At 40.9% G+C, this 24,390-nt stretch overlaps 1 protein-coding gene and 1 long non-coding RNA gene across 4 annotated transcripts in view; both read left to right on the forward strand.

Moving 5' to 3' along the window:
- Positions 1-1,404: 1,404 nt before the first annotated feature.
- Positions 1,405-24,390, forward strand: part of KCNQ5 (potassium voltage-gated channel subfamily Q member 5) — a 548,158-nt gene continuing 525,172 nt past the window's right edge. For 2 of the 3 annotated variants that reach the window (XM_059178459.1, XM_059178460.1), the window contains exon 1: positions 1,406-3,595. In XM_059178459.1, coding sequence (XP_059034442.1) covers positions 3,189-3,595 — 407 coding nt within the window. In that variant the 5' untranslated portion in view covers positions 1,406-3,188. Of the gene's footprint in view, positions 3,596-24,390 lie in introns of all 3 variants that reach the window. The other variant, XM_059178458.1, reaches the window with a different exon arrangement.
- Positions 3,896-20,250, forward strand: LOC131834175 (uncharacterized). Its single transcript, XR_009354786.1, has 3 exons — positions 3,896-4,045; positions 16,870-17,107; positions 19,224-20,250. It is a non-coding gene; the product is annotated as an uncharacterized LOC131834175 (long non-coding RNA).

Consider the following 24,390-nt stretch of genomic DNA (forward strand, 5'->3'; position numbering starts at 1 on the left):
TTTATAGAGATTGAATGGTTAAAAGCTAACCCACCTCCAAAGATTAGGGAAGGCTAATCAATTCACACTAGGAATGAACATTTACCTTAGGAAAAAGTATTGTCTTTTGCCTTCTATCTCTCTTAATAATGCTCTAATGTAATTGTTATGCACAGAATATTCCCTATATTGTTCTACTTTGCACAATATGCCATCTTCTCCTCTGATATCTGGATTTTAATATTTCAGCAAAATAAAAAGCAGTTTCCTAGCAACATTTGTATTCAAAAGTACAAAAACAGAAAAAGCTTGATGACAATACTTTGTTTTCCCCACAGTTAATTCCTGTGTTTGGGGGAAATTAATAGGTAGTAAAGGAAGCAATGTACACACAGAAAATCTGGTAGAAGAGTCCTTGCAGCCTCACTTGGCTTTTCCTTCCAGAATATGCAAGGGCAGGAAGGTTAGGGCTTGTAACTAAATGCCTCTTTTCGGAATGGTAGCTGACAGACACATTGAAATAAAACCATGTACTCTTACGTACATAACTCAGTTGGAGATAAAGACTGCCTTCTTGATGGGATACTGAACTGGGAGGTCAAATTTCTGAATTCCCAGCAATCCTCTCATACTAACCTGCTGTGAACACTTGGGCAGGTCTCCTTCCCTGGGCTAGCTCTCTAACTGGAGGTTACCCTAGAAGATCCCACGGTGCAAACCACCAAGAAACCAGCTCTAAACAGCTACGTATCATTGGATCTGATTTTTTTTTTTAAAGTTTCATGTCATTTGCTTAATCAACATCACGTTTTCACTGATATTATTGCTGCATCACCAGGAAAATATCACTGGGAAATGAAGCAGCAGTTTCACTTTAGAAGAACCGTGTCCATGTTCCACCTTCCCAAAACTTCCTGCCTGGACGCAGGGCCCAGTTGCACCATTTGAAGTGGAAGTGATCCTGACCTAACCAGTGGTGGTGGTCAAAGTTTGCAAGAAGGAAAATCATTTGGTTAAGAAGAAATGGTTTTCATTTTCTTGCCTGCAGAATAGCCAAGAAATTCAAGTTTAAAGCGTGCACACGCGTCATTTTAAGTCTCTAGATCTTTCACCCTGAAAGTCCCTGCACAGAAACTCCGCGGGGAGTCTAAATATAGCAACAGCAAACTCCCCCCACCCTCAGCTAGGGTCTCGTGCTGTTTCAGGATTGGAGAGCTTGCTCCGAGGCGCTCTCTGCATCTGCCTCGAATAGCAGGGCACGGAGCAATCTCTCGCACCTCCACAGTGCGTGGGTGTGAAGTGTATTAGGAGAAAAAAAGAGAGTGACTCTGGGTATTGGTGCTCCGCGCACAGTCACGTGGCACCGCGGCCAGCTGCATCAAGCGACTCAGAGCTAGTGCCCGCCGCGGAGAGGCAGGGAGAGAAGGAGGGAGGGAAGCAGGGTCCTGCGGGTGACCGGGAGCCGACGTGAGGGCTTCACGCAAACAGCGATAAAGATACAAAGTAAAAGTAACGCCTTTTAATGGAGCTGCTGCCCCAGGCAGAAAGGAGCTGCCGCGGGCGTGGGTGTGTGTGCTGGAGGGAATTGAGAGAGTATCTCTGAGGGGCGGAGACAGCTGAAATAAGACTTTGCTTTAGTATTGCCCCGGTTTCAGGCTTCTAGAAGGAAATCACTACTTGCTCTGGCTTTATGGTGGAACCTTAAGTTTTTCCTTCAGTTTAACTTGGTGGTTATTTTCTTTCGTATTTTGGTGAGGTGTGGTGGTGGTGGGGGGGGGGTGGGGGGAGTCCACGCTGCTGGAAGAAGTTCCCAAGCCTGGTTTCCTTTCAGTTTCCCCTCACTGGCTGTGAAGTTTAACGCAGTGTTGCTGAAGGCCAGAGGCCGAAGCCAGTGGCACCGTGGCCTCCCTCCTCGCCAAGGGCGCGCACGCTTTGGGGCGCCAGAGTGTCAGAGGCGGTGGGAGACTCAGCCAGTCCTAAGTCGCCACACGTCTCTCACGGTGTAAAGGTACAGCCTACAGAGGTGGCGTGAGGACCCCGAGAAGCTGGTGTCCTGGGCGCCCTGCCCCGCCACCCCCCCCCCGGGATTTTTCTCCCAGACGCTGGGCCCGCCGTTGCCACCGCCGAGACTTAACAGTTTTATGACTTTTTCGGACTTCAATGGAAATTTCTTGACCAAGGGAACCCAGTTCGGTCTCCCACGCTTCGCGCCGCTGTCAGACGGAGACCTGGGGCGACTCGTTAACCGCCCGCCGAGGAGCCACTTTGTAGTTTTTATGCTCTCTCCACCCTCCATCCCCCGGGCGAAGAAGGATGTCCAGTTACTCGAGGGCTGGCTACCTGATGCTGGGATGGAAAGTCACAGCCCGAAAGCTGGCGTGAGCCGCGCGGAGATGCCCGCTTCCCGCCTCTCCGGCTTGGGAGTCGTGTCCTGCGGGTCGGCACACTGAACTGGCAGGGACCCTCCAGCTGTGCGGGGATCCGAGCGCCACTGCCGGCAGCGTCGCCCCACGCGCCCGGGGAGCGGCTGGTACCTGCAGGGCAGGGCGGGCAGGGCAGGGCCGTTCCCGCTCACACCCCTTGCGCAAGGATGGCAGGACCTGGCGCGGCGTCGTAGCGGCCGGAGTGAGCAGAGAACTGCGTCTCCAGTTTCTCCTCAGGGCACGAGGCCGACTTACCTTACGGACAGCTCCCAAGCCCCCGAGAGAACGAAACCAAAGTCGCTCCTAGGAGAGGGGCTTCCGAGCCTCTCAGGGGGAGGGGGCGGACGCAGTCTGGGCGTGGGGAATCGAGCGAGAGAAGAAAGGGGGAGCCTGGAGCTGGGTGTGCGCGCGTGGGAGCGCGCCTCGGAGCGCCCCGCACTCCGCTGGTCCAGCCCTGGGGGCACTTGAGGAGGAGGGAGTGATAGCTGCGGGAATAAGAGGGGACGAGAGAAACCCTCTCAAAGTGACGCCCCGAACAGGTTCTGATTTCGAATTTGGAGCTAAAGACTGCTAGAAATTGGGCCTCCTTCGCACACCCCTCTCCGCCCCCACCCCGAAGCCCCGGCAGTGTGCTGCCTGCTTGCTTCCCCGCCCCTATCTCGGAGGTCGCGGGCCGGCGGGCTCTCCGTCGGCCGCGGCTTCCTCCTCGAAACCCGCCCGCGCGCATGAGGCCGCTGCCCCCGCCACAGGCACTGGCGCCCCCCTCGCGGTGCCCGTGGTGATGCCATGCCCCGCCACCACGCGGGAGGAGAGGAGGGCGGCGCCGCCGGGCTCTGGGTGAAGAGCGGCGCGGCGGCGGCGGCGGCGGGCGGGGGGCGCCTGGGCAGCGGCATGAAGGATGTGGAGTCGGGCCGGGGCAGGGTGCTGCTGAACTCAGTCGCCGCCAGGGGCGACGGCCTGCTGCTGCTGGGCACCCGCGCGGCCGCGCTTGGCGGCGGCGGCGGCAGCGGCGGCGGCCTGAAGGAGAGCCGCCGGGGCAAGCAGGGGGCCCGGATGAGCCTACTGGGGAAGCCGCTCTCCTACACCAGTAGCCAGAGCTGCCGGCGCAACGTCAAGTACCGGCGGGTGCAGAACTATCTCTACAACGTGCTGGAGAGACCCCGCGGCTGGGCGTTCATCTACCACGCGTTCGTGTGAGTACCCGCGGCCCCCGCGCGCCCCCCGCCGCGCCCGCTACAGGGGGTCTGTATGCCTGGCCCCCTGGGACGCGCTCCGCGCCCACGCCCTGGCCCGGCGCGCGCGCGTGCCCACACTCTCTCACACACTCGCGCGCGCACACGTGGTGGCTTTTATTTCTTTGCACGTGTTTATGGTCTTCCTCCTAGAGCCTTCCACCTCCCTGAGCCCCACCTCCTCCACCTCTACAGATTCAGCCGTCTCCCCGAACACACCCAATCAGCTGCCCCGCAGTTTTAGGCACGGAAGGCGAGAGCCAGGCAGACCTGGGACTCGGGCTGCGCGGATAATTGGGAGCGATTAGGTCCCGAGATACGTAAATTTCAACCGCGAGGGGCGCCCGGGAGCTGGGAAAAGCAAAGGGAGGACGTGCGCCGGTGTGAGGCTTGTGAGAGTGTATTGGAGAGGTTAGGAGGTGATGGCAGGGTTGGACGGGGTGGTGAGAGGAGAAACGGAGGGCTGGGTCCTCAGCCGGGGGCGGAGCTGGGGAAGTTGCTACTTGGTGGCGAGAGCAGCTAGGTTTTAAATGCGCCCGGAAACACGCCTCGCCACCACCTCCACCGCTAACGGAAAAATCTGTCAGTGCGTGTAGCCCTTCCTGCCACAGAGGTGGCCAAAGTCTAGAAAAGGCGAGCTGGGCGGGGCGAGGTGATGCTCCCGCGCGGTGGCAGAGGCCAATGGTGAGCCTGGGGCTCAGGAACCCCGGGCAAAGTGCAATAGCAAACGCGCAAACGGGCCACCTGGGACAGGGATCAGCCAGTGGGTTAAGTAGGTAGGCATTTGTGCCTCTGAGTCAAAGTGTGTGTGTGTGTAAGTAGTGTAAGTAAGCCTTCGCTTCTTCATCTAGCAGAGAATGCTTAATGAGAAAATGATTGGAAGCAAATGTTTATTTTTCCCTTAGGCATTTAAAACCTTTCAGTGGCTTTAAAAGTTTACTACTGTTTTTCCCACAAAATCCATTCATTCAGTCTCCTGTTAGAGTTAGGTTTATCTGGATGTTTTAAGGTAGTTTTTGATTCCGTTATATCCTGTCTAATTATTTCTTTTTTTTTTTTTTTTCAAAATTTTTCATCTTTTTTTAGGTCCCCCCCCCCCACTTCTTTATGTTAAAATGAAATATATTCCGTTCCTCGTTTCCTAGTAAAATAGGTTTTGAACACATGAACTAGGTTTCTTTTAGAAATGAGGCATGTCATCCAAACATAGCTTTCACCTGGAATGGAGGATTGGCCTCAACACCAGAAGCTTTTTTGAAATAACATGGAAGAAGGGGCTGGTTTTGTAAATAGGTGAACCTGGAATTTGACCACGTAGGAGTCAGGAAATTGGTGGAGTCTACAATCCGTGGGGCTCTGGTGTCTGGAAAATTTTACAGTCTTAGATTGATGTGAATATGTAGCATTAGGTAGAATATTCCAGCCAACTTTCCATCTTACAGTGTACACAAGGAGAACGTTGTGTAGCATCATTATTACATCAAGGGGCATATCTTTTACTATTCACATAATGTAAGATTCACGTTGATTTAGATGTTGTTACTGTAATAAATGATAGGCATAGAGAAACACTACAGATTCTTTTCATGTTTGTCCTGATTTGATACATATAGAGTTGATACGAGTAATTAATCCTGTTCCCTATTGAGCCTGATAAATTATTTTAATGTCTCAAGATCTACTAAAGCATTTAGCAATAATCTATGCTCAGTTTGGCAGCAAAATATATACTGTACAGAGAATGACTTTTTTTTTTTTACAAGAGTATGCTCAGAATATTTGTAGGTTTGAGTTTATAATATAAAACTCACAAATGGCATCATATTATGCCATTTGTGAGTTTTAATTTTTGGTATATTAGGCACTGTATATTTGGAGATAGAGGGAGCTTTTTAGCTGATGCTCATGCTTTGCATCTCCTAAGTTTTTCCCTTGAACATGAATGAGGATTTATTGTAATATAACATTTTCTTTTCAATATGAGGATGGTTTTTATGCCCTTACAGAATTTAAAATTTTTAACAAGTGATTTTTCAAAAGACTCAAGTTTAGATAATTCTCTGCTCACCAGCCTTTATCAGCCCATCAATAGGTTTAGTGGTAGATATGAAATAAATTAGCTTGTCAATATTATGTGCTGGTAGGAAGTTTTGCTTTATACATTTCTAGAGTCTGAAACTGTAATGCTTGATTAATTAGATAGGGGTGCTAGATTCACATTAGGAGGAAGAGGGAGTGTCTTCCTCGTCTTCTGGGAGGATTCTACACATCTGTAGCCCACTCTGAGGGATGAGCCATCTTTGCAATTGCTACTTATAGTTTATTTAGAACTGGACTTTACACATTACATAAATAAAGGATAGTTACTCTGAGCTGTAAGTCTAACAAGACCATTAATAATAAAATTATATGAAACAATTTCTAAAGCAGTGTAACTAACTAATTCCTTGCCAGCATGGGAATCCCCAAATCTTACTTTAATAGCAGTTTTTGTAGCACATTAAGGTTCTTGCCAAGAGCAAGTGCACAAGTGATTAATGAGGTACTTTAGGGATGGATTTACATGGTCGATCAGTGTTTTCACTGCCAACAAGCAAGAAAAATATGTTTAAAGTTATGTTTCAGGTAAAGAAAAGTTTCTGTTAAATACGGAAAAATCATTATTATAATGGTATTTTAATGGTATAAAACGTATTTTCAAGTGTAAATATCCTAATCTACTGATGAGATGTCTGGCAAGAGCAAGAGATGACCTACTTAAAATACTTTCTTCCAGTCTTTGTAAATTAGAGGGGATTAGAAGAGTCTGTTCCCTTACTGTTCTTTAGGATTTACCAGACAGCTGTGATTCCTCATTTCCTGTCTTCAGCTGTTCTTCAGTTTAATAGATGAGCTATTCAAATATGAGGTGATATATTTCTTTGAAGGTTGTTTGTCCATCTAAAATTCATCTTCTTTTTGGGAAAAGTTTAGAAGAATAATGGTGATAGTAGAATACCTGATGGGCTTCGTATATAAATTTGCACTGATGCAACAAATGTGGCTCTGGCATAGGAAACAGGGCAGCAGATATACATAGCTTCTCATTTTGTCCACTATATCTTTGCCTAGTATAATGCTGTGGATCAGAAGTTATAGATATTTTAAACTAGAAGAAATAGTCCAGTCACCCAAGGTAAGAACTTGCAAGTCATCCTTGACGCCTTTATTTTTGTCATACTTGCTCCTGCTGGCCATCCAGATGATCATTAAATTCTGTGTATTCACTTTATACATATTTTTCATATCTATTGCCTTCTCTCCTTTGCTGCTGCTACTATCCCCCTCTGGTTCTCAGTATCCCTCCATTGGATTGTTTGTAATATTCCCCCTGCTTAATTATCCAGCTTCTGCTCTCAGCCTTCCAGCTTTCCACCCTGGCACCGTAGTGTTTTCTTTAAAATGTAAATCTTATTATATCATCCCCTTGCCTATAATCTTTGTGGTAAGGGTCATAAATGTGAATTAAGTGAATTGGGGAAGGTTAAGAGTTGGGAAAGTGGAGACAATAGTGTAAGTTAACCAAATTCCTTGGTCAGTACACAAGATACTTTATGACATGGCCTCTGTCCATCTTTCTTTCTTCACCTCTAATGTACTTTCTGGGCTCCAACCTTACTCAGTTACTCCATCCTGTGTCTCACGGCTGTGCCTTTGCTCGTGCTGTTTCCTTTAATTCTTTCCATTCTGTGCACTCTGCCTAACTCCCACTGTTTCTTCAAAACACAGGTTAAGGATCGCTTCTTCTTAGGCACATCTCCCCACCGCCAGAATAAATGAGGTGCCCTCTGTCTTAAAGTTCCATGGCACCTCAGGATGTTATTGTGATGGTGCTTGTCCCAATGTTTTCACTGTGAGCTACTTGGTCTGGCTCTCCCACAGGAGGGCAAACTTCCCACACAGAAAATCTTTTACTTATCTCTGAATCCCAAGCACCTAGCATGATGCACTGTACTTAGTACACCCTCAGTAAATGCTTGGTTAATGAGTAAGTAAATAAATTTTCTTAGAAGCCTTTAACAGAGGTATTTCAGAGTCAACTAAAGCTAATGGAACTACTAAATCTTTTTGATTTTCCTAGAAGATACTGATGATTCATTTTGAGGAGAAAGATATGGGGGCTAGAAGTAGGAGTCTATTACTTTGCTTCCAACTTTCCCACTAATTAGCTTTGTGAATTGGAATAAGCCATTTCACCTTCTTGAGTCTCCAAATCTTTATCTGTGAAATGGGCACATCCATGTCCAGTGTCTGTGATCCAGCCAAGATGGTGGAAGATACTACAGATTATCTGATATTCTCTCATAAAGGGAGAATGTATTTGTAATGAGAAGGTATCTGATTTTTTTTTTTTTAATCATTTCCCTTCCTAATTTTTGAGCTGCAGGACTACCTCCTAAATGGTCACTTTAACTTTACTCCCAACTCCTGGCAAGGCCTTTGTGCCACATGTAACCAAATTGATCTTTCTAAAGAGTTAACAGAAGACATCCCTCCTCGACTTGGAGGAGGAATAGTTTGTTGCCTGTCTCTACCCAATTCCTTTGAGGCAGGGACTCTTTCCATCTTGTCCTCTGCCATATCACCAGTGCCTAGAACAGTTGTGTTACATAGAAGATGCTCATACATACAGATTGATTCACTTACCGTTACCCCCAGTCTCCAAAATATACCACTAGTTTCCTGGTGGAAAATGAGATTTTACAGTATAGGTAACTCCCTGTGTCAGGACTCAATAGACCCTATAAATGACCTTATTATTTATATATATATACTATTCAGAATTTTAAAAAATCACTTACTTCCCTTATATATAGAGAGAGGGCTTATGCAAGCTTTACTGCTTTATACCTTGCTAATATGGTAACATAGAGTGCTACATATATTCTTCAAATCAGTTTATTTTCTGAAATTTAAACAATACTGCAACATTTGAGGATCATATTAAAATTAGAAGTGTTGAAAGTGTTAAAAAATTGAGTATTGGGAATATTATGGCCTAAAAGAAATAAAATCTAAGAAAAGAACGTTTCAAAATGGAATGAAGTCTTGATATAGGAAACACTATAAACAAGGAAGATTGCCAGCAGCCTTTTGATAATTGCTTGTGAAGAAATGGTGCCAGTTTTAATTTTTAATTGCAAATGGCTATTTTGGCAGATGAAAATGCTGGCAGAGCATGTTTTATCCTAGCCCAGTGGTGTGAAACTACTTAAAGTCCAATTGTTGAATAGCCGCAGTTCAGAGTTATGTTTAATGACTTGTAGATGTTTCCATTTTAATTTCCTTTTCTTCAACTATTTACAAGTATGCCATTTGAAGTTTTATTTTGTTGCAACCTGGGAGACAGATTGGCCATACAACTGCGTTTTTTCATAAGTACTGAAATTCTTTGATGGGTCTCAAAGTTTTGGCTTATTCTTTCGATCCTTTGTTATCAGTTTGTCCAAAGAATGAGTTTCCTAGATGTTCCTGAAGTCATCTAACTCTAAACTTAAAAATAGTTTGAACTTTGATATATGTATATTATATGCACACACATATTCCACATGTACAACTGCACACAATATGTATATACACACAGTATCATTTAACAGAGAACTTGCTAATGCAAGTATTTACATTTATTTTTGCTCCTCTAAAAGTAAATAAGACATTTGAATAAAATGCAATTTAAAAATAAAAAGAATCTTAGTTACTCTTGGCAATATGGAGATTATATTGTAATTTGAAAGCTATTTCAGTGAGTATGAACACTTTTTACAAACTCAGTGATAGTGTTCATTGCTTCCATTTGCCAGTGAGGTAATTCTAGAATCTCTACTCCTTCAGTCAGTGGCAGGATGATCTTTTACAGTCCTGTTATTATTTCTCTTTTCTTTTTTTTTATAGTCAATTCAGTATGATGTTTAATTAATAGTCCTTATGGGAATCAGTTAATGTGCTGTATGCTGATGGTTTCAAAAAAGGGAATGATGTGGCTGGCCATTTACCTTAAGGAAATTCCATTAGGGAATATTACATTTGGGTTCAGTTATCAGTATTACAGATTTGATGACTATGAATAAGTTACTGCCAATATTTTCTGCTAAATCTGTGAAATAGACATAATAATATTCCATCAAAGTATTACAGCATCATATATATTATATATGTGTATAATCACACTTGGCATGGTGGCATTGAAACTAGAGAGAAAAATAGAAATAACATAGTGGGGGAGCTATATTGCCATGTTAGAGGCCGAGGATTTTATTCTGTAGGTAATAGGCAGTCTTTGAGGTAGGTGGGGTTTGGGCAGGTAATAATGATACTGGATTTCCATTTTAGACTGATAACTCTGTCAGCTCTATTAATGCTAGTTTGAAAGGAACAAACCTGGAGGTAGAAGATCTTTTGAAACTGTTGTTTCAACTTAGGCAAGAGATAATTTGGACTTGAATTGGGGTAATGGTGGTAAAGATGGAGAAAAAAACATGATGATGGAGTTGAAATATATTAATGATGTAGTAAATTGTGGAAAACAAAGAAAATAGATTTATTATTTCTGAATTCCTTGTTTGGGTGGTTGGCTAGATAGTGGGGGCCATTAAATGTGATCACAAAAACAGATGGAACAACAGGGTGAGTGGAAAGTTAGGGGGTGATAAAATGAATTTAGCTTTGACGATGTTGAGCCTTTTGAGAATGGAACTTCCAGCTATGTATTTCCAGCAGCTGTGAATAAAGATTTAAAAGATGTTAAAGTGTAGATAAAAGTTAAAAATATAAGGAGGCTTAAGTGGGTAGAAGAATAAATGAAACAAGATGGGATTGGGAGGGAGACAAACCATAAGTGACTCTTAATCTCACAAAACAAACTGAGGGTTGCCGGGGGGAGGGGGTTGGGGAGAAGGGGGTGGGATTATGGACATTGGGGAGGGTATGTGATTTGGTGAGTGCTGTGAAGTGTGTAAACCTGGTGATTCACAGACCTGGGGATAAAAATATATGTTTATAAAAAATATATGTTTATAAAAAATAAAAAATTAAAAAAAAAATATAAGGACTGCATGTAAAGAGACAGGGCAGTAGCTGAAGGATGGAAACCTGAGGAATACCAACATGTAAAGGGTAAGCAGAGGAAATAAGGAGCATTAAATGGGATAGACAGCAAGGTGTAAGGCAACACTAGACAAAAAGATGGTCAGGTGGTCATGGAAACCAAGGATATATTCCAAAAAACAGTCAACTATGAAATTAGACAGTGATTTAGTAAGATAAGGACCATGGAGTTGCCTTTAGGTCTGGCAATGTAGAAGTCCTCCGTGATTTTGTAAACTTACCAATTGTTCACTTTCAGTGAAGTGGTTAGGACAGAAGTCAGAATGCTCTTAATTGAGAAATGAGTCAGAACTGAAGAGAGGAAACAGCAAATGTAAGCCATGCATTCAGTTAGTTTAGCAAGAATATAAGAAGAGAGATGGGAACACTAGCTGGAAGGAAATACAAGACTATGGGGGAAAGCAAGAGAGGAAAAGTTATAGGAAAGAAGATTGTTTACCATCCCCAGTAGTCATTTTAATTATTGATTATGTGCTGGATGCTGTCTAAATGCTTTATGCACACCTTCTCTTTTAACCCTCAGAATAGCCCTAAAAACTATTAGTATTAATAGTCTCCCTTCAACAGATCAGAATACTGAGGTGGGGAGAAGCTCAGTAATCTGTCTGAGGTCAGCCACTGAACTAATGACAGAATAGGGCTTTGTACCATGAAAGCTCATGTTCTTAGCCACTCTATCTTGATTGGGATGATACTGTGGACCCAGGGCTCCTCGTGTCAGATAGCGTAATTGTAAAAACTGCTTTTGGGTCTCATATAGATCGCTCTTAACGATATAGTATATGCACAATATATCAACAAATATGTGTTGAAGAAAATGAACAGTAGTTAAAATCCCTTATGGCCTACTATCAGAGAATTACATATAATTTAGTAATACTCAGAACGTTTGTTTCTGTGTCTTCAAGTTCTAACCAGCTCAAGTTGTAATTTTTCCATAAAGTTTTTCTTGATAGTTCTGACTTATTTCCTTACTTTTATTAAGCTCCCATAGCTTTTATTATTTGGACCATTTACTTTAGCCCTTAATTACATTTTTGCACTGTCTTCAAATTAGGTCATTTATCAAATTCTTCACAAATAACTTCTGTCTAAAGAAACCAAAGTATCTTCTTTTGTATTTCCCAGATTTTCATTGCTTATTTTTAATTGAAATTCACCCTGCCTGTTGCTATCAATAGGAATATTTGAATCTTATAATCTGTTTTTTCCAAACATGAATTTTAACTTCTTCTAGTTTAAATTGTACAGCAACTTATATTGAAGACCCAAATTGCTGTTATAACTTCTTAGCACCATTTCCTATGAATATTAAATTTCTAATTTATACCTTCACCGCAGAATACCTAAGATTCATTTTGAAATAACAGAACTTGCTTCTTTTAAGTTTCATAATAGCTGAACATAGAACCATTTTCTCCAAACCTATCTTATAGGATTTTCTTTCTTTAATAAATACAATACGCTTGTTTTCTTCACGCCGATATAAATAGATTTCATTTCTCCTCCATGCTTCCCTCTGCCTTTCCTCTTATATATACTTTTTTCCCCCTGGACATTTCTTCTTTTCTCTCTCCCATTTGTCCAGTTTTTCTCCTTCTCCCCCCAATTAAACTACTCCTAGTTTTTTGTTTTTTGCTTTTTCCTTCCTCTCTATGCATCTATCTTTCTGGAATGGTATTTTTGCACATGTCTTTATGCCATGTTGTATAATTTAATTCTCTTCCTCTTATGTCTGCTCTTAATCAGGAGCTGCATTGACCCTGTAATTGCTTACAAGCTCCAAGAGTGCACTGCATAAGTAGACTGGGCTACCTAATTTACACATCGTGCTGCAGTAATTAACAGAGGCCTCCAGAAAGATGTTGAGGGTTAGAGAATTTCACTTTTCTTGGAGCTTTAGTTAAGCTTAGATTTCTTAGCAAATAAGAGAGTGAGGTCTTAAAATTGCCCTGAGGTTTTCTAATATCTACTTATTATTTCTGAAATCTGGATATATTCAGATAGATATATAATAAATAGTTTTTTTTTTTAAATCTTATTTTCCATTTTGGAAACTGACCACTATATACAGTTGAGAAGTAAATTGAAAATTAGTTTTATTCCAGATGGAATTATTACAGAAAAAGTAAGTCTAAATCTGTTTGTAACATATAGTTGAATAGTAGTTAACTTAAAATCATTTAACACATAGACTGCTACAGTAATTAGGGGTTTCCTTACTCATTGAGCCAAGAAATAGATCTATAATTTGGCAAAAGAGAGCAGTAGTTTTTTTCTTTAATTGGGAGATTAAAGCATAGACTCAAAATCCAAGTGTCCTAGGAGTATATATATGAGATAGAAGACCACCTGTATTTTTTCTTACTTGGAAATTTTTCCGAAGCATAGACTATGTGAATGCTATTTCCACAGCCTTTCATAGAATGGGAACATTTTAGGGGTCCCGTTTTCTCTCACACCTGAGTGAATCTAGGACTGGATGGAATTGAGAATGCGGACTTTTTTCCTTGTGTTTTAAGTTGCTGGATACATTTCTCAGCTTTCTCATTTGTAAAGTTAGGACATAATTCTTCACTGTTTGTTCAATAACCTGACCTCATGCTGTGTGTATGGGCCTGAGTAGGAACTACAAGGCCTAAACGGAAATAAAACACAACCTGTTCTCTCAAGGAATTTTTGCTCCAGAAGGATATTAGCTTACTATTTACTGAGCTACAAAAACCGTTTCTCTGAATTGACTTGGGATAAAAGCAAAGGTTGGCCCTTTTCCAGAGGCTTTTAGCTATTGCTGCTATTGAAGCAATTTACAAGGTAAACGCCAGGATCACCAAATAAAGAACTGCTGATTGCCAGTTCTCTTGACCTCTCGGGAAATTTTGGAGTTGGGTGTTCAATTGCCTGTGCAGGTGGGTGTTCTGCTCAGGGCATTCCCACACAAAGACCAAACATAGGAGTTCCCACTGATCATAGTAATTTTCAAAGAGTAGTAATTAAACTAGTTAAACTAAATGTTCTAGTTAATAAAACATTCTGAGTATGTTTAATTTGCGCCAGATTATTTTTAAAAATAGAAAAGAAATCAATGCTGCTTCATAACACTTTGTTTAGGAATGTTATTTTTTTTCTCTCCAAAATGGCTGAAGAACAATAATGTAAATCAAAAGCTTGTTTAAAAAATTTTTTTTTAAATCAAATGAAATGCCTATCTTCAGTATATAGTATATATACTTCAGTATATTAGAAGTTTCTAATATTGTTAATTTATTTATTCTGGTGCATGGAAGGAAAATATTATACTCATTTTTCCATGGAGTCTGGAATTCATTCATTCATTCATTCTTGCATTCACTCATTCAGTCTTTGAGTGCCCACGGCATATCATGTCCTTGGAGCACTTTGGAAATACTGCTTCCCATTTTATCAACTTTCTCTGGGCGAAATGGCTCTTTTTTAGTGAAATAGCACTTCACAATGAAGGTAAGATCAGTAAGTGGAAGAATGTGTGTTCATTGTGATCTCTAAGGTCTCTTCACTCATCTCCTTCAGACTACAACTGAACCTTCAAATTTATTTCTGAACTAGATAAACAGTCAGGTTAAGAAATTACAAGGCAAGACTAAATTAGTTTTGAATTTGCCATGCCATATGACGAAATCCTCTAGTTCTGTTTTGCTTCATCAAATGGAAAAGGTAGAGAAACTGAGTGGCAATACATAAGACTTTGAGGGAACCCATTTATAACCTTTAAGATAGGATCTTGAGCCCCAGGAGCATCTACTCTTACTTTTATGGTCCTTGACAACTAGAAGAAATGACAGTCACTTTGTTTAGGGGCAACATTTTACCAAGTTCGCACAGTCAAATTAGCATCATGTTTTTGTTTATTCCTTTAGAAGAAAGCCAGATAAATTCCTTTAGGTTCAGATCCACCAAGGGATAAATACAATGTGATATTACAGAATCAGCCCTAAGAAATGAGCTACCCTAATTATGCTGTCTTATTGTAATCTTAAACTGACATGGTCTTGCAGACCTTCCAAAGGTAGGACAGGAGACACAAACGGAAAGAAGCGAATATCCATTCATCATGTTTGTGCCAGTCTTGTTGCCTTCTAGACAGTCATTCAGGCTACTGGTTTGATTTGACGGTCATGCTTCAGTGGCCCATGATTCTCTTCTCTTAGAAGAAGGGAATAGTAGTCATCACAGAAAGTGGAAAAGATTCCCTTACATGGCTCCAGAGCTTTTGGTTCCAGTACTGGGCTTGAGGAGAGTTACTTCACAAATTGCTCTTCCTGAACTAGTTGGGTCATGCCGCCGAGAGCTATTTTCCAGAGCTTGTGGATATGAAGTTTTATTCCCGGCTTTGGGGCAAAAAGTAGATAATAAAATTAGTTTATAGATGGCTCTAAGTGAGGTAACCTAGACAACCTTCAACAAGAATAGTCAAGAAACTATTACACTGTGCTGGAGAAAACATAATATTCCTCTTATTCAGAGGTAGACATCATAATTCACAAGTGTTATTGGTGAGAGATCATATGTTTTTCCTCCAAAAAAGGTTAAAGGCAATTACCTGAGATGTGTGTGTGTGTGTGTGTGTGTGTGTGTATGTATGTGTGTGTGTATATATATATATATATATATATATATATATATATATATATATTTTGGTTAGTTGTTGGTCCAAAGTCCCTTTTCACATTGAGGTCTTAATATAGATTTGCAAAGCACATGATAGTAGTGTAAAAGACCTATTCACAGTAAATCTGTTATGTGTTTTGTTTTGCCTCAAGAGCCGCTCATAAAGCTAGTGGTTACTTCAGAATTAGTGTCTAAGAGTGGTATGACAACATATGTAGCAGGACAGGGCCTGGCCCAGAGTGTTCACTTTGAGAGTGTGAAGGAGGAGAGAGTAGAATTTAAGAGGAGAACTGGAGTTCTTAGTCCTTTATTAGCTTTTGGTAGGCAAAAGAATTGAAATAATTGCAGGTTTCAGGGTTTCAAGCAAATGTGACTATGATTACGCAGAAGTTGCTTAATTCTGTTTTAGGGAGAGACAGGATGCATGAGTGGTCACGTTACTTGTTTGGGCTTTTGGAAAGACTGAGGGTCATTAGCAACCAATGTGGAGGTGATGGATGAAGAAATACTAAAGGTGTTGGGAGAAGAATGTGGCAGGAGAGGTTTAGGGAATACTGGCATGTAGGTGTGGGGAGAAAAGTGGAGCAAGAGGGGTTTGTGAAAGGGACAGAGAAGAGGAAGACTAGTGCAATATAGCATCCATAGGGGAACCAACGCTCAAAGAAGCATTGCAGTGGAGTGAGTGGCTTATAAAGAAGAGAAATGAAAATGTCCATGTAAAAAGAGAGGTAATGCAGAAAACCAGGATAAAGGGGGAGGGCTCAGAACCTAGAAGAAAAGTCCGTGATCTACGTAGGTATGAACAGCATTTGCAGCACTATGTGCTAAGAGGACATCCAGTATCATAGGGGGAAAGCAATCATATCCTGGAAAAAGGGCTAGAATAGCTCAACAACCAGTTATGGTGCAGGCACAGCAATCACTGTCTCAAAAGGCATTTACAGGGTAGGGGGGTCCCTGAAGGTATGAAATGGGGACTCCAGGAGAAAGGGTGGTATTCAGAGAGCTTCCCATGAAGCAGGGAAATCTGGTTTGAAAGCAATCTGCAGTCCCTGAGAGAGATACTGATAAGTGCAAAGCAGTTGTAAAGAGTTTGAGATAAGGCACCAAACAGTGCTTGGAGGGGAAAAGGAGGAGACAGATTAGGCTGCATAATTGACAATTAAATGGATAAAGAGAGACGGAGAATAGTAGATTAGGGAACAAGCTAGTAAAACTAAACCTTTCTTTATTTCCCCAAGCTGCTGCAGGTCTGTCTACACAAAAGTTAAAAACCTAGCAAAAGCCCCACCCACCCACCCAAGAGGAAAAATTAGCATAATTGAGAAGAACAGATTCTGGAAGAAGAGAGATAGGGGTTTATGGTAAATAAAAGTTTGGGATGGCAGGTTTAGGTTGTGACAAGGCAGCAATCAGAGGTGAATAAGGTGATTTTTTGACAACAGGGAGGTTCTGATGGAGTCTGGCATGACCAGGTGGAAGACTCAGTGTGTGTGATTCTGAGAGTCTCTCTAACCGCGGCGCGCAGAGGAAGTTTATAAAACAGATGGAGACACAACCCAGAGCTGGCAACTGTGTCCAGGGTATGAGAAATGCTCTCAGAGTCGTACACACAGCACGTATGTGACCTTGGGCAAACCACTGACCTCTCTAAGCATCAGCCATCTGAAAAATGTGGAAATGGTAAGTGGGGAGATGTGCAAGTTTAGAAAGTTCCTTATATAAGAAAGTTCCTTATATAATTGCTGGCATGGGCTCATGCAGGCACGCGCACACACAAACACACACATATAATGATCGTTTTTATACTTCTAACCAAAGATAGTCTTTTAGCCTCTTCAGAGGAAGAGCTACTGCAATAATAAGTACATGTGAGACATGTGTTTAATGAATAAATGAGTGAATAAATGAATTACCATAATATATTCCTTATTTTACAACAGCATTGTATTTAGTGCCAAGATTAGACAACCAGAAATTTCCCATTGTCTGTACAAGCTCTCTAAGCTTGAACAAAAGGATTTTTCTCAGAGACCAAGAAACATGTTATGACCTCTTTATTTTTGAATACGTGGGTAAAAAGCATGTTCTTGAAGCATAAACTTGAAAACACTGTCAGGGACTACTGATTTGACATACTTAAGTAATCTAAGATTCTGGAGCTGGAAGGACCTTGGGGTGACTACTCACTGTCCTTTTTTTAGATGGGAAAACTGAGCCTGCAAAAATGTTAAGTAGCTTGCACAAGATCAAACACTTACTGTTAGAGGCAGGACTGGGGGCCAAGCCTTCCTGTTGCCCTTACAGAAATGACTTTAATTTTAGGTCTTGTGATCTTCCCTAACCTTGCTCTGGTGAAGGTTCTCTATGGCTTTTTAAGAACTGAATAGACTTTCGTTACAGATACTATGATTCGTCCAACTACTATATGAAGAATAATCTTTTTAAAAAAGCACTTTCTGCAACACCTGGCTGGCTTAGTTGGTGGAGCATGCCATGCTTAATCTCAGGATTGTGAGTTCAAGACCCATATTGGGGTAGAGATAACATAAAAAAAAATAAAATCTTTAAAAAGCATTTTCACCCTTTCACTATGTATATTAACAAAAAAATTTTTCTCTTTTATACATTTCTAAATGCCAGAGAAAGGTATTAATTTTTATGACCTTTCTTCTAAAGAAGATGAATTCTAAAAAAAGGGACTCTTTGGGGGCTAAAATGTATATTGGCTTGTGGGACACTTGGGTGGCTCTGTAGGTTAAGCATCTGCCTTCGGCTCAGGTCATGATCCCAGGGTGCTGGGATCAAGTCATGTATCAGACTCTGGGCTCAGCAGGAAGCCTGCTTCTCCTTCTCCCACTCCCCCTGCTTGCGCGCTCTCTCTCTCTCTCTCTCTTTTTCTTTTTCTCTGATAAATAAATAAGTAAAAGCTTTAAAGAAAATAGATGCCAAAATTTTAGGTGAAATTATTATGTATATAGGCTTGTTCTTTAAAGGCTCCAATAAATGAATAGCTCAAACCAGAAACCAAATAATACATAGTACTTTCAGTTGCAGCCCTGTGGTTTCTTCCAAATATCAAAATTTGGGGAGAAGTATCTCCAGAATTTGAGCAAGTGGAAGTGGGAGAGAGCACATATAAACATCATATGAGGATTCCAAAAGCCTCCCTCGCTCTCTCTTGCTCTCTCTTTCTTTCTCTCCTTCTCTTACCCCTACCCCCAATCACAAGCAATCTCACTAGATGAATTCATTGGTGGAAAGCAAATGTGTTCATCCATAAATTCGGAGTCCAGAGTGCTAACCATTATACTCATCCATAAATTCAAATGAACCCAAACACCTGTATTTAAATTTGCCATGTTAAACAGGCCTAGTATTCTGCTTATTTGCCCAAAAAAGCCAGGGCCAAGACAGTCAGACATAGGCAAGAGTATCAGGATGAAATGACCCTAACTTCTGAAAACCCCTTGCCCTACTTCAAGAGAGATGAGGTACCTACCTCTCCAGCTTTGCAAGTAGAGTATATTTTTTAATGTTATATTATATTTTTTATGTAAATGCTTAAAATCACTTAAAATTAATTTCCACCATCCTGGTATTTCTTTGTCTATATCTAATACACTTTTTGTGGTTAATATTATCCTTAGAAAATTAATGGTTTCATTAATGAATTATGAGAACAAAGGAATTTTGGCAGTTGTTTAAAGTTGTTGGCCTATAAGTGGCCATTTTTTGCATGAATCTTGTATATGTACATTGAGAGGTTGATGTGTACTGTATGTGCTCTTCTTTGTAGGCCAGGAAATTTTTGAAGCAGAGAAGTCACTTGGAGAAAATGAACGGCTCTCATTTATTTTTATCAACCATTCTTTGTGTCCTGAGTTATTCCTGAGGTTTTGAATACCTACAGTATTTTTCTCAGTCATCATAATCCCCTCACTGTGGTCCTGATTCAGAGCTATTTTGTTCACTACTCAGAGCTTCATTCATTACTCAAACACGGGGAGGGAGTGGGGGGCAGATAAAGAAGGAGAGGCTTGATTCTTTGACACATGGCTCTTGCATTTTTCCTTGAGAAGAGGGTTGGTTTGGTGCCACAAGATAAAGAGCACTTTACAAAGGCCTCCCTTTGGTGGTGGAGCAGATTTGCACACAAATGCAGAGCAACTTACCCTGGCACTCAAATAAAGGGATCCTCTAGTTCTTAAACCCTGCCTTACCTATGGAAAGGGGTCTGATTATGTGACAGTTGTTAAACATCCTCAGTGTTGTAGCCGCTGCCCAGACACATCAAACTCACAGGCCAAATCCACACGCCATGTGATAATACCAATCTATTAAAAATGTTTGATGGCTCCTAAGACAGTTGCAGCTGTTATTATTTGTTACAGGAGCCAGAATTTTCTTTCACTCAGAGATCTGTGTAGTTTGCAAACATGTAAGTATAGGAATGTGTCCTGAAGCATTGTTTTATCATTAAAAAAATGCAGAAACAACATAGAATTCTGACATTATCAACTAGTTAAAGCAACAGTGGCAAAACTGTCCAAGGGAAAATTGCATTCTTTGAAAAGAAGGAAGTAAATATGCATGACGTGGTATGTCATGGTTTCTAAAATGAATTAGTAGTGAAAAAAATCAGGGTATAAAAGTGCATATATTATACACAAATATTCACTTTTGTAAATTAGAAAAAAAATGCATCCATATAGAAGATTCTCATTATTCATGGTAGTTAGACTTATAAAGTCTCTGTAAATACTGAGTTAGTGAATACTGAGTCATTGCTCCTAGCAGAAATAGAAGGTTAGGTTCCTTAGTGCCTTTGGTCACATTTTCATCAGCTGATCAGTAACCTTTCTTTCTTTTTTTTTTTTTTTTAAAGATTTTATTTATTTATTTGACAGACAGAGATCACAAGTAGGCAGAGAGGCAGGCAGAGAGAGGGGGAAGCAGGCTCCCTGCTGAGCAGAGAGCCCGATGTGGGGCTCGATCCCAGGACCCTGAGATCATGACCTGAGCCGAAGGCAGAGGCCTTAACCCACAGAGTCAGCCAGGCGCCCCCAGTAACCTTTCTTTACGTGTTTCTGTTTTAAGATACATTATTTAATATATAATCAGTTCATTAATATCCAGTTCATAGCATATCCAAATGAAGCTTACCTTACATGTGTTTTCGCTGGAAGGCACACCATAGCTTTCTTGTACTTAAGAACACTAGAAAGTGCTTCAGCAGTATACTAGGAGCCTTTTGAACAGTGAAATCATCCCCCTCCCCCTAAAGAAAGCCCCATGAAAATGTGAAAAAAACATGGCATTAAATAGACTTTGAAAAGGACACTTGTTTACAATGAGAGTTAAAATAAGAAGGCAAAGAATTGTCTTCTTCGGTATCAGTTAGGAATGCAGCATCAGGAGACAGATTTGGGGTCACTTTTTTCGTGTCCACAAATGACCATGAGAGCCCATCGAACACGGATTTTGGGGTCACAAATAAATTTTAGGAGTAGGAAAATTTGCAAAGATGGAATCTGTAAGGAATGAGGATCAGGATGCTCACGCACATACACACATACCCATTTATGCATGTGTGCAAACGGAAAGTTTCTGAGAGAACTAGAAGAAACTGCTTGATGAAAGTGATGGAGAATAGTACCATAGGTGCACCTTTTATTGTAACTCTCTCTACCCCATGTGGCTTTTTTTTTTTCCTGAGTATATAACATGTACCTTCTCTGTCCTCTCTCTTCCTCCCTTACCACCACCACCACCGTCTTTATTCTTCAACAAGCTATGTGCATTTTCTGAGGAGCTCTAGGGATGAGATTTTCTTTGAGCTAAATTTATCATAGTGAATATCCATTGAATCAGGCTCTTGGCAAAGTTGGCCAATATAATTTTTCAAATGAAGAGTGTTTTACAATGTGAAGTATGACACTCAGAACATGAGTTCTCTGGGTAATTTGTGTTATAGACTATTACCCTGTCTCCCAGCACCCTGAGAAGTCCTGGGCTTCAGGACATTTTAAGTCTGCCAAATACTCTTGCTCAAAATCTTAAGCACAAGATGTCATAATGGAGGCTTAATAAGTAGAAAACAGCTTAAATAATATTAATGATATAATGACATATCAAGTTGGTATCTGATATATGTGTGGAAATTTTCTTCAGGTCGAATTTCAGTTTCTGGTCTCCCCTTTCCTGCCTTGTGGAACAGAGGAGGGGGTGAGTCCCCAGATTTGGTCCCCTGGCTTCGTATTGGACTTAGAATTCTCAAGTGCCCCTTTCCAGAATTCAAAAGCATCCATTTCTGATTTGTCCTCAGCTCATATACTTGGTTTCTAGGGTTACTTGGATGTCTTGCCATTCATAATTTGTAACCTCAGAAAAGAGGGGAATTAAAATTTTATTTAATTTTGCCTGTTTCCTTATCTGTGTATGTCATGGCAGTCTTTACTTTCGCCACCTATGAAAAGCCTAAGTAGCAAGTAGCCTCCCTGAAAGAAATCTAGAGATTTCCATTTCTGCCAAGTACTTCCTGTGTGGTACTGTAGTATTGGTTAAAAGCAAGCTGAAGCTAAGCTGACAACGGGTTAAAAAAAAGAAGTAAGGATGTATAAGGCATGCTCATATCTAATTATAGCTGGAATTCATTGATATTAATGGCTTCCCATGGACTGTCACCCTGTGCCCATTGTTAGTTTGTAACCCAAAATAATTCAGATTTCTGTATAATTGGATTTCTGCCAGCTATATTCCATCCATCACTGTATCTCTTCTCAAACATTGAGAATATTGTCTTTTAAATATGTTTGTGTGCATTTACACATATATAATCAAAATGTGTGAAAACACTCCTTCATTTGAAAAAAAATAACAGGCTTGTAAAGAATAACTTTAGCAACAAATGGTGAGTTTATTTTAAGAATAAACTTCATAAATGTATGGACCTCTAAAAATAAAAATAGTAAGATCTCTCAAACGTTTATTTTCCTTACCAAATATGACAGTTACCCACAAGTGGAACAGATTGTCGTTATTGCCAATCCTGCAGAACCACAAGGATTTCAGGAAGAAGCATATGGATTCTTATTGGTCTTCATGGTTTACAATTGCATCTGTATACAGCTGCCGTCAGGAAACTAAAAGGGACCTTTTTGGGTCAGAAGTGGTGTGTTGGGAGTGTGCTTTCTTGAGTTACTGAGGATGTCTTCTGGCTGGTAACTAGTTGGTATCAAGTGCTCTGTGATTGCCCTAGGTTATTTGTTCCATGACTATACATTGTAAAGTGCTACTGCTGCCCATGGGCAAGTGCATGGTCTAGGTGAATTGTCCCAGTTACAAACCAACATCCAGCCATGCTGTGAACCCTGAGATGGGATCACCGTTACTTTGAACATGTTAGTCACATTAGAAGGAGTTCTCTTTGCATATTAACCCTTGTAAAACTCTGTAATGAGTTAGAATCCCCAAACACACATAATTGTCCAATTATTTTCCTGTAGACAAAGTCATGTGCAAAACCAAACCATTATCAGAAGGCACCTTGATAAGGATAAGCACAGAAAAATCAGATTCTGGTCAATTTCTTGTGGATCTGGAGTCCCTTGCCCATTCCCATTTTGATTCTATATAAGGGATGTCATATTGCCTCCCATTAACACTCTCTTCTGAGGTCACCATTGTGAAGGCGTTCCACAGGCCACATTTAGCCTGCCACCTGTTTTTATAAACAAAGTTTTATTGAGCCATCATCATGCATATTCATATATGTATTGTCCATCACTGGTTTCATAGTACATCAGTAGATTTGACCTCATGACCCACAAAGCTGAAAATGTTTACTCTCTGGCATAGTCTAGAAAACTCTTGTTTTCTGCACTGTGTCATTGCTCTGCTGGCAGGTGACTTAAGGAGACATGGGATGGAAACATAAACATGGTGAGTCAATCGTCAGTAAAGTTAAAATTAAAAGGATGCCATTAGTTGGAGTTCAGGTCATGGCCAGTGAAGGAGAGTGCAAAGTGAAGTTAAGAGGGAGCAGAAATCGTAAGTCAGGCAGAGGATCCTGGTCAGAACCAAGGGAACCAGAACAGAGCAGGAGAAAAGTATAGATACCTTAAAATGAGAGAAAGAAAAATCATATAGTCCTCAGACAGAGATTATCTTGTTCTTCAAACCCCCCAGGGTTTCTGATAGCCGTCTAATCCATAGGCATATGTATATGAACGTCCTTTTGTTCATATGAGGCAAGGAGCTCTTCTCCTTGCAATTAAAAGAATGGGACTAAAAAAAAAACCATTATGTGTTTGGTGATGATGGGGCAAGTTTAGTTTTTTAATGGGAATTTCTAAGTTCCTATGGAAATAATTCCCTTTTTAGATCTCAGTACTGACAATAAGCACTAATAAACTAACTTGGGTAGAAAAGTCATTTGATGTAGTGGACAAGAGCCATGTTGATAGAAAATTTTAATTTTAACTGCAGTGTGAAGATATCTCACACTTAATAAAATTAACATTTCCTCTTTTATTTCATTTATTCAATCATTCGGTAAATATTGAAGACCTGCTAAATACAAAGAACTTCTACAAGACAGCAGGATAGGTGAGAACATGTACATGTTCCCTGCTTCCAGGGAACATAAGCAATCTTGTAAGAAAGTTGAGCCAGATATACCAATAATTACCATACAGAGGAACCAGCAGTAATTAAGTTTAGTAAACATTTATAGCAGACTCATTATCTATATTTAATATCAGGCACCACAGATACCAATATGGATGAGGCTGAGCCTTTGACCTTGGAAGAACAGTAGTGCTATTCACAAGGAGAAGGGTGAATTGCTTCCTGTCACAGAGACCAGGGCAAATGTGCACATGAAATATAACTAGAATGCCCACTGTCGCATAATTGTTAGCAAGAATATATATTAATATATCCATATGGAGAGTAATGGGTAA

Source organism: Mustela lutreola, chromosome 6 (assembly GCF_030435805.1).
Source record: "Mustela lutreola isolate mMusLut2 chromosome 6, mMusLut2.pri, whole genome shotgun sequence".
NCBI lineage: Eukaryota > Metazoa > Chordata > Mammalia > Carnivora > Mustelidae > Mustela > Mustela lutreola.